Source organism: Eublepharis macularius, chromosome 2, assembly GCF_028583425.1.
Source record: "Eublepharis macularius isolate TG4126 chromosome 2, MPM_Emac_v1.0, whole genome shotgun sequence".
Taxonomy (NCBI): domain Eukaryota; kingdom Metazoa; phylum Chordata; class Lepidosauria; order Squamata; family Eublepharidae; genus Eublepharis; species Eublepharis macularius.
Genome location: NC_072791.1, coordinates 235,604,327 through 235,615,725, shown reverse-complemented (window position 1 = coordinate 235,615,725; position 11,399 = coordinate 235,604,327). Strand labels below are relative to the sequence as shown.

Here is an 11,399-nt window from a genome sequence, read left to right as displayed (position 1 = left end):
AAGAGCGACCGACACTCTGATCTGCGGACACCATCAAAAACAATTGTTTTTTGAAAATGTCGGCCACTGCCCCTGTGGCTCCACGATCAGCGACATGGAGGGAAAAAGAGGTATTGGACCTCCTTTCTTTCTGGGGGGAGGACAAGATACAGGAAGCCCTTAGAAGCTCCCACAGGAACTTAGACAACTTTGAAAAAATTTCCAAAATGATGTCCTCGCGTGGTCATCGGCGCACTGCACTGGAATGCAGGAACAAAACAAAAAGTATGCGGTTGGAGTACAAGCGCGTCATGGCACACAATTCCACTTCTGGAAACGGCCCCATTACATGTCCTTTTTTTCGTGAGCTGGACAGTATTCTAAGAGGGGACGCAAGTGTTAAACCTAAACGGATAGCGCGAAGCATTTCTTTTGCCCAAGGACCCCCGCAGATAAGCGCCCCCAGGGAAGTGATGGAGGGATCGGAGGAACTCTTCTCGCACGACATGCAGACGATAGATGCTGCACCACTGTGGTGCTCTTCTCCAAATCCCATGGCAGCACGTGAGTGATGGAGCATTGATTATTCTAGTTCAGAGCTATGATTTTTCTTCCTTTTCAAATTTCCCTGTCTATGAAATCGTAACACCTTTATTGATTTCCCGTTTATAGCGCAGAACTCGTCATCATCCACCGATGCCAGTGAAGAGGATCTTGACCGCACCATAGATGGACTTGCTGACAAGGGTGAGTTTTTTTTTGACAGATTGCTCCAATGCTGGCCCACCCAAAAACAGTCCCCGGAAAGGCTGAAGACATCTCGAGAGTGGGAACGCCAAGATGAGAGTGCCTGGTCTAGGGGAAAAGAGGGGCACGACCTCAGGTTTGCAAGATGTGGGAAAGTCTGTCAGTGATGGGATGTTTTGGAGGTCTGTCAGTTATGGGGATGATGTTACATCATTGGCCACACCGTGGAGGTTGTCTTAGACTTATGGTTTCAAATGTTCAACTGTTCACTCCTGCCCAGCCCATCCATGCAAGCAACACCAGGGTTTATCCGTTCTATATTCACCAAATTGCATGGATGGAGTTGGCTCTGGATTCAAATATATTTTTGATCAGTCTCCTTTTCATTAAAGGATGCCTGACTTGAACTCCAATCTCTACACTCGAAGCATATAAACCCAGTGCCCAGCTTCAGGGACAGATGAACACAGGAATATGAGACCGTGGATGGGTGCATGGACTGGTGCAATTTTCTGTGTGAGACATTCCGGCCCACTAAAAGGCTGAATAAGGGGTAGATGACAGAGGGCACATTCAAAATCTGTTTCAGGTTTTCAAGGCCACCTCTTAGTCATTATAGTGGTGCATAAAAAAACCAGACGTCCCATTACAGCTCCTATCATCTCTTATATATTGATAGTGGCACAGATACAAATAAGAAAAGAGGACAACGCAGAAGACAGTGCCTGCGAAGTGAATGTTTGAATTGTATTTATCTATATCACTTCCCTGTGTTTTTCAAACCAATCACATTTTAATCCTATAAAATTTTCAGAAAACGACACTACAGGTGCAAACGCAATGGAGGACGACGACAGTGATTCAGACCTTCCCCTGGGGCATCGTTCACGCTATAACACGGGTAAGCTTAGTTGATCTGCAGAATCTAAAAGAGTCCAGTTGCACCTATGAGAAGAGACAATTGCGTAGTGGCATAAGCTCTCCTGAATCACGTTATCTTTGTCTGACATATGAAACAGAGCATGGTCAAATATAGAGGGGGGGAGAGAAGTGGAGGAGAGAGCAGAGTCATCTTGGGAGGCCGGAGGGTGCCTCACAATCGTTCCTTTTATGTCACATGTCCAAAATCTCCATTCTTTGTGTGCGACTGTTGGCCTCCAAGGCAGTTGCCCTGCAAGTTTCTGTAAGCCCAACAGCAAGACCTTAATATCCCCTTGGCGTGTGACCCTCCTATGGACACAGACCCACCTGCAAGATGAATAAAAAAAACAAATATTTTGTTCCCTGAAGCCCACGCCAGGTGTCACCGAGCTCACCCAGACCCCACCTGGTGCAATAAAATCTGTCACCTGTTTCACTGTGAACAGCATGCATAGTCTCCATTCTGAACCAAATGGAACGTATGACATTTTCATGTGTGTTGCAATTCATCGGCCACGCAGGGTGCATAGGTTAGAAAAAAAAAATTTTGGGACAATCTACGGCTACCTTACAGTCTGCATTGGAATTTCCCAGAACAGTGTAGTGTTCTCCCACTGTTAGCTGAAATTTCCCATTTATCATGTGAGATTTTTGTCAATGAAATTTTTATTGCATTTGTTGGCTTGTTTCAAAGATCTGCAGCGCACATTGAACCGCACCTTGCACCCCTCAATTGGTAATGACAACACTGTTTATGTGATCTGCACTGACATGAATCACGGTTCCAAAAATCAATTCTGAGGGACACCCAGACACCGTCTTGGACCACCTATCCTCTTTAATGGTTGCTCCCACCACATATGTTCTGATGTTGTCAGGATTTCATGGAAATTCTTGATTTAGCATAACATTGAAAATGGTCAGAATGTGCTCACTGTGGAACATTGCAAGAGCAACGTTGGTCAGCATTGGTGTAAAAGGCAGATCCGGACAAAGCACATCTCCTCGCTATCTAAAGCAGATAAATTGGTCTCTCTCACTAACGCCGTTTTAAACATAATAGCTTTGACTGCTGCCAGTATGTCCTCCATGTTATTTCTGCACAACCCATATGGCAAGTGGCATTGTTTTTTTTTTTTTTTTGAAAAATTTTTTATTGGGTTAGAACATTTTTATTTTTACATTACAATCAATTTTCCCCTAATTTTTCGTTTCTAACCCCCTCCCTTTCCCCCCCTTTTGTTGACTTCCAACAGCTTTCCCACCCTCTGTCCCTTTTCCCTTACTTCTATTAAATTCCTCTGTCTAAAACAGATATACATTCTCCATTATATTAAGCAGTGCATCATTAACTCCTTTAATTATTATACACCCAAACTATACGTCTTTAGATAAACAATTTATCCCATTTTCCAGTTTTGAATAATTCTATATAAACCTATAAAAATATATAAACCATAAAAATTTCCCACATTTAAATCAAACAATTTGATTTATTCTCTATATATTACTCATTTCAACTTTTTATGGTAATTCTATATAACTCCTCAGATACTCAATCAATTTAACTCTTCTATACATTCAGTTTGGTGCATATAAATCTTGTCAAAGAAAGAAAATATTGTTAGTTAGTCAATCCTCATGTTTAAACCTTATCATTAATTATTCTCTATCAGTTGACCTATACATATCTATATATATCTCAATCAATTAATCTAACTGCTTATAAATTCACATTTCTCTTCCTCCCCCGGTAAAGTCACCCCTCTCTTTTATACTTTTATTATATTTCAGTAGTTCTCAAACTGCCACAGTTTTCCTCCCACCTCCCATTTCTTCTCCAGGTATTGTTTCAGCTTCTCCCAGTCTGTGTTGAACTGCCCTGAGTCCAGATCTCTCAGTTTTCTTGTCATCTTGTCCATTTCAGCCATATACAGCAATTTGTAGATCCAATCTTCAATAGTTGGTACTTCTTGTACTTTCCATTTCTGCGCATACAAAAGTCTAGCTGCTGCAGTCATATAAAAAATCAACGTCCTATGATGGGCTGGAATTCCCTCCATTCCCAAGTTTAGCAGCAGGAGTTCTGGGTTCTTATTTATTTGAAACTGTAAAATTTCACTCATTTCTCTTATTATTTCCCCCCAGAACTGCCTAGCTACCTCACACGACCACCACATATGATAGAGGGAGCCCTCATGTTTCTTACATTTCCAGCATTTATTAGAAGTATTCAAATTCCCTAGCGCAATCTTCTTTGGTGTCATGTACCAACGATAGATCATTTTGAAAATGTTCTCTTTAATATTGATACATGTCGTTGTCTTCATTGTAGTTTTCCACAAGTATTCCCATGCCTCCATTGTTATTTCTTTATTGAAATTTATAGCCCATTTCACCATCTGTGTTTTAACTATCTCATCCTCAGTATACCATTTCAGCAATACTTGGTATACCTTGGATATTCTTTTCTTGTCTTCTTTAAGAAGGGTCTGCTCTAGTTCCGAGTTCTCTGTTCGTATGCCCCCTTTTGCAAAGTCTGAGTTGTATAAATCTCTAATCTGTCTATACTGAAACCAATCATAGTTAGGTGATAGTTCCTCTTGCGTCTTTATTCTAAGTTTAGATACTTCAATCTTAGTTATTTCTTTGTACGTTAAACATTGTTGTTCATTATCCACAGCTCTCGGATCTATCACCTCATATGGAACCACCCACAAGGGGGTTCCTTCTTGTAGGTAAGTTCTATACTTCTTCCAGATTGTAAATAAACTTCTCCTTACAAAATGATGCAGGAACATCGAGTTGACCTTTACTTTGTCATGCCATAGGTATGCGTGCCATCCAAAAATTTTTTTATATCCCTCTAGGGCTAATAGTTTCTTATTCTTTAATGTCATCCACTCTTTTAGCCAAACTAGGCAGATTGCATCATGGTAAAGTCTCAGATTGGGCAGTTGCATTCCGCCTCTCTCCTTTGCATCTTGTAAAACTTTTACTTTCACTCGAGGCTTCTTGCCTGCCCAAACAAAATCTGATATTTTCCTCTGCCATTTTTCAAATTGTTTAGAGTCTCTGATGATTGGTATTGTCTGTAACAAAAACATTACTCTTGGTAACACATTCATCTTAACTGCTGCAATCCTGCCCAACCATGACAGGTTCAATCTATTCCATTTGATCAAGTCTCTCTCTATCTGAGTCCATAATTTTTCATAATTATTCTTGAACAAATCTATATTTTTTGCAGTCAGCTCAACTCCCAAGTATTTCACCTTACTAGTTACTTCACAATCCGTTGTTTCCATTAACAATTGTTGTTTCTGCTTAGTCATGTTTTTGCATAATATCTTTGACTTCTTTTTGTTAATGAAGAAACCTGCCAAATCTCCAAACTCCTTGATCTTGTCTATCACTTTTGGCATGTTCTCCAGTGGGTCTTCTACAATTAACATTATGTCGTCTGCAAATGCTCTGACCTTATATGAATAGTCCTTTATTTTTATTCCTCGTATTTCCTCATCTTGTCGAATTTGTATCATCAGAATCTCCAATACTAAAATGAACAACAATGGAGATAACGGGCAACCTTGTCTTGTTCCTTTACTAATCGTCAATTTTTTGGTCAATTCATCATTCACTACAATTGCTGCAGTCTGGTCTCTATAGATTTCCTTGATTGCTCTGACGAATCTTTCTCCCAGTTGTAGCTTTTCCATAGTGGCAAACATAAAGTCCCAGTTTAAATTGTCAAACGCTTTTTCAGCGTCTACAAAGAAGAAACCAACCTCTTTGTCACAACGCTTGTCGTAGTATTCAATAGCATTGATCACTGTCCTTAAGTTGTCTCTTATTTGTCTGTCTGGCAAAAAGCCTGCTTGTTCCTCCTCTATGACTTCCGAGAGCCACCCCTTCAATCTCTCCGCCAATATCTTCGCAAAAATTTTATAGTCATTATTGAGTAGTGATATAGGCCTATAATTTTTCACGCTAGTCAGATCTTGGCCCTCTTTTGGGATCAATGATATATTCGCTTCGCTCCAAGTGTCTGGAATTCTTTGATCCCTAAAAACTCCGTTCATCACCTCTTTTAGGAATGGTGCCAGTTCATTGGCCATTGTCTTATAAAATTTAGCCGTAAGTCCATCTGGCCCTGGCGCCTTTCCTAGATTTGCGGATTGTATTGCCATATTTATTTCCTCATCAGTTACTTCACTGTTCAGCTTATTTCTCCAAGCTTCCGAGATCTCTGGAAGTTTGGTTTTCTCCAAATATGATGCTATTGATTCTTTGTTTACTTCTTTTTTATTATACAGCTTAGCGTAAAATTTATAAAAGGCTCTGCTAATGGTAGTCTGCTCCAAATACGTTTTGTTTTCTTCACAAATTTTATTTATTATTTTCTTTTCCCTTTTCTTCTTTAATTGCCATGCCAAATATTTCCCAGGTTTATTAGCACCCTCAAAAGCTTTTTGATTCAGTCTTTTAAGGTTCCACTCCAATTCTTTGTTACTCATTGCTGTTAACTGTTCTTGAAGAATTTTGATTTCCTGATGTATTTTCTTTTTCCCTGGTCTCTTTTTTAACTGTACTTCTTTGGCCTTTATTTTCTCCTCAATCTCTTGTCTTTTCTCCTCTTTCTTTTTCCTTGCTCTACCATTTAAGTCCATTAGTATGCCCCTTACAACCGCCTTGTACGCGTCCCAAACTTTACTGGTTGGTACTTCTTTATTCACGTTGTATTGTATAAAAAACTTAGTCTCTCTTCTCAGTGTTTCCATATTCTCACTTTCCTGTAACAGGTCCTCATTTATTCTCCAGGCTTTCCTTTTTCTCCTTTTTCCAAATTTCCACATAATTGGGTTGTGATCTGAGCCTACCATCGGCATTATTTCTACCTCCTTAGTCCATAGCGCTAAGTCCTTTGAGGCCCAGATCATATCGATTCTTGATAATGTAAGATGCCTTGCAGAATAAAAAGTAAACTGTTTGGTTTTAGGATATTCTCTCCTCCATACGTCTTCGAGAGTCTCTTGTTGAATCAACTCAAAAAAAAGCTTTGGCAATAGTCCTCTTTTCTTTTGTGCTTTTGTAGTCTTTTTGTCTAATTCCAAATCTGTCACTCCATTGAAATCTCCAGCAAGAATTATCTGGTCATATACAAGATCGTCTAGGTGCTTCCTTAAGTCCTCAAAGAAGCTTTCCTTTGCACCGTTAGGTGCATAAAGTCCGACTACCAACACTCTCTTTAAGTTCCAATTACATTCCACTGCTACAAATCTAGCTTCCACATCTCTCATAACAAATTTTGGCTGCAGCTCCTCTTTTATATACAACACCACTCCTCTTTTTTTCTTGTTGGAAGCCGCTACAAATTCTTTGCCCAATTTTCCAGATTTTAAATATTTTACATCCTGTTTTCTAATGTGGGTCTCCTGCAAACAAACAATATCACATTTTTGTTTTAGTAGCCAATGAAAAATATTTTTTCTCTTATTCGGTGAGTTTAGTCCATTTACATTCCAAGATAATACTTTACACTCCATATTCATGGTTTTGTTGGTAAGTCTTTTTCATTGTCCTTGATAAATCTCTCCATCTCCCGCTCAGATCTGATGCGTTTTTTTGCCCCTCCAAACTCAAAGGACACTCCTTCCGGTAACTCCCATCTGTATCTGATATTCATGTCCTTCAAAGTCTGAATTAGCACTCTATATTTTTTCCTGTCCAATAACACTGACCTGGGCAGTTCCTTCATTATAATAATCGTCTTGCCATCAATCTCCAATGGATCTTGAAATTGTTTGGTCACAATCCTCTCTTTCATATTTCTAGTTGTAAACTGCACAATCACATCCCTTGGTAGTTTCCTCTGGGTTGCAATTCTCGAGTTCACACGATACGCCACATCTAGGATAGCCACAATTTCCTCCTCCTCCTTCCCCAGGTAATCAGCCAACACCTCAGTCATCTGTTCTTGCGCTGACTTCCCTTCCACTTCTGGCAGACCGCGAAAACGAAGCTGCTTCTCCATGTGTTTAGTTTCTGCAACTGACATCCTCCCCTTCACCAGCCTCATCTCTGTTTGTTGCGTGTCTATTAAATTCTCCATCGCGTCTTCTACTGTTTTAACTCTCTGCTGCGTTCCTTGTAATTCACTGCTAATCGTTTCCACACCTTTTTTCACTTCTGACAGCTCCGACTTTACTGTCTGTGTAACTTCCTTGACCTCTTTAATAAGCTCCAATTTCGTGTCCTTAAGTTCTTTCATCATGTCTATAAGTTTTTTATCCAAGTTTTCTATTGCCGATTGCCACTCTTTTTTCGACATCGTGGGGCTTGCTTTAGCTCGCTCCCACGAATCTGCTCTCTTCCTCAGCTCCGTGGCGTATAATTAAACGTTTTCCTTTTTTTTAAATGTCCCAATCTTTGCCAAAATTAATTTTTTATATCCAAAATGTCGGGCGTCTTTTCTCTATGGTTTCTCTATGTTATTATAATCCAAGATGGCCTACTTCCTCTTCCGCTGAAGCCACGACCCTTCCACTTTCAAAGATGGCGATTCCCCACTTCCTGTCCTTTTGCAAGGGCCGCTTCCCTCCAGCCACTCTATTGTTGTTACGCACTTCCTGTCTCCCGTCTTCCCACAGCAGGTCTCGCGATGGTGTCTTTTTCCCACAGCTCCAAAACCACAGGTATTCAAAACAATAGTCCGATTTTTGTAATAACTTCTTTAAACTTAGTCTCTTTTAAAATACAACTCCTGCCGAGTCTTCACCTCCTTTTCGCTAGTCTGTTGCAGTTTAAAAGTCTACTTTCTTTCCTCTCTGTTTTTGTCAATCTGTCCCGTTTCAAGAGATAGCGATCTTTACCTTCTCTCCAGCTTTCTCGGGTTGTAATCGCTGTTTCGATCTTAAATTCTCCTCTCGACTTCCCTCCCCGATCGAAGCTTGGGTATGTAGGTCTTATGCCAGCCGAATTGGCCCCAAAATTGCCGCAGAGATTGTAGCCGACCCGTCGCAAGGTGGGACCTCAAGGATCGGGGGGGAGACTCCTTGTGTAGAGCCCCCCCTCGTCCGAGATCTAACTCACCCTAGGGTCTTGAGCGTTCTTTGCCTGCTCCCCGCCTGAGAGCAGTCGGCCGCGGGTTATTTTCACCCCTCCGGCCGGTTAAAACGGCAATCCGGTCAGCTCCAGAAATGGAGCTGCGTTAGACCTCCATGAATCCCAAACCGGAAGTCCCGGCAAGTGGCAAGTGGCATTGTAAAAGACTTCCCGTTATGGAAAAACCTTGATGCTTGTGCATGCATGGTTATCAAAAAATGTGCAACCCATTGGCCTCGGCGGGGGCGACGGGATGAACTAGGCCAAAATCTGTTATGTGGGTTTTGGAAGTCTTGGGGAAGAGCCCAAACTATGAAGCCTGCTGCTGGCCAACCAAAAAACATGTTGCATCCTTTTCTTCAGGATAAGATTTATGAATAATGCATGAGATGTTAACAATTTATTGATCTGTTGCTCTGACTTACATCCACAGCAGACGGGGCAGATAACAGATGCCTAGCAGAAGTTTCACCGGGAACAAGACTATTCCAACTAAGAAACAGGAGACGCAGAAACGCAGCACTCTATGGAGTAGCCGATGATATGATGCGCCGTTCTCGAGAGGAGCACAATGCCCAGGTTTCCCAATGGCGAACGGACAGAGAGATGCTGTGCAGTTGGAAGGCTGATGAGAACAAGATTCAGAGGGAATTCTTGGATCACACTAAAATGGAGAGTGAGAAGTTTGCCGAGGCCTGGAAACAGAACATTTCGGTGATGTCTGATGCTGTGAACACTTTGAAGTCATTGGGACAGATGCTCGCCCAACAGCGTCAAAACATCCCCCCAACACACGATTATGGGCAAACCGCCCTACCTGCCTCACAGGCAACCCCGAAGAAGGCAGCAGCGAGGCGTTCCTGTGTTGGCAAAGCCAGGGAGAGGCTGACGCTTTGAGGAGCTATGTTCTGCGTTGCCCTCCTTATTTGCCACATATCATGGTTTTTGGCAGCAAAGTTCATTTGACAGATTCCATTGCACTGGTGACCCCTTAATGGTCTTTATCTATTGTATTTGAAATAAATGTGTGTTCAGGAGTTGTCGCCCCAGTCATGTATGTCTGTTTTAAAATTCTTAACTTTCTGGGAGCAAATGGAATCATCAGGGTATAAGATGATGGCCAATCGTTTCCAATGTTGACTCCCTTTTTTTTTTTCAACGCAATCCCCAAAGTTTAGGAATGTTTAACATCAGACAATACAATGGAATCACAGTAAGAATCACATTTGTGTTTCTTTGTGTAAGTGGCATCACTCATGTAGTGACAATTCTAAACAGCCTTCCTGCAAAAAGTGAAACGCAGCAGTTACCAATAAAGTGGCGCTTCCCCCCCCCCTGATTGCAACATGCGGCTAAGTTGTATCTTTGGGAGGAGCACTTGCAGTCCAAATTGGAAATTTGGGGGGGGGGCGGATTCCAGACTTGGCCAAAAATACCCTGACTAACTGTGAACGATGTATGCGGGGGACCACTCAGCTGTGTGGGAATGTATTGTCTGCATGTGCCAGGACTTGATTTCACATCCACCGCTTGTCTGACAGCACCCCAATAATCAATAGTCTTTTGAGTTCAGTTAACCAAATTTTTTTTTTATTTACACAGATTAGAGTTGCTGGTTGAGACCATTTATGTTCCCCTTGGTTTAGCAGCTTTTCGAAGCAGGTTAGCCGATGTCCATCACTTGCCGCACCGAGGGAGGCAACATCAACTTGTGGAATCTAGGCCCATATACTTGGCCAGGGCATCCCTAACCACCTTTCCTTCGGCAAGATGCCTGTGATGGGTGGTCAACTCTTGTCCCTCTCCATGTGAAACAAGCATTGTCTCTGGGGCTGCTCCGCGGCCAGTGATGGGATGTCCCCGGCTTTCACAGAGGTTGTGCAAAACAACACATGCTGTCACCACAGCTATGACGTTGTGCTCCCTAACTTGGAGGCGGTGTGACAGACACCTCCACCTGGCCTTCAGTCTTCCAAAACAACATTCCACCACGTTCCTGGCTCGCGATAGGCGGGTGTCAAACATTTTCTGAGCTTGTGTGGTTGCCGTTCTCCCGTAGGGCTTCATAAGCCACCTACGCATAGGGTAGGCTCCATCGGCGATGACCACCGGGGGTATTCTTACACCGTCCACCACCATGAAAGGGTTTCCCGGAATTAGTGAGCCACTATCCATGGCAACACAGAAGGCGGAGTGGGCGAACACGAAGGCATCGTGGTTCTTCCCACTCCACCCCACCTCGGCGTCCACAAATCTTCCGCGGTGATCAACTGTGCCTTGGAGCAGAATCGAGGAATAGTTCTTGCGGTTGCCGTACTGATCTGGGCGGCCTCCAGGAGCGCAGATCGGGATATGCGTTCCATCAATAGCTCCCACACAGTGCGGGAAACCCAATCTACGGAAACCATCCATTATCTGGGAGAAAGAAAAAAGAAAGGAAAAAAAAGTCATAGTGCTATCAGGCAAACTGTGCATCAAATAATCATCATCACTCAGCGATGTCTAGTTCTTAAACACCCTGAAAGGGTTATTTCTGTAAATTGAATTTAGGATTTTTTTGCATTCTGAAATGTTGGGTGGAGGTTCTCTTATGTTTGGTGTAATTTAAATTGAATGATCCACATATCCACACAAGTCTCTCTCTTCTC

The 11,399-nt window shown here is 42.2% G+C and overlaps 1 protein-coding gene across 1 annotated transcript; it reads left to right on the top strand.

The window, feature by feature from the left end:
- The first annotated feature begins 290 nt into the window (after positions 1 to 290).
- LOC129323629 (uncharacterized) lies at positions 291 to 9,648 on the top strand. The gene is made up of 4 exons (XM_054970151.1): positions 291 to 543; positions 652 to 726; positions 1,541 to 1,627; positions 9,185 to 9,648. The coding sequence occupies exons 1-4, from the start codon at positions 291 to 293 to the stop codon at positions 9,646 to 9,648; spliced, it is 879 nt and encodes a 292-aa protein (XP_054826126.1).
- The last annotated feature ends 1,751 nt before the right edge of the window (positions 9,649 to 11,399 follow it).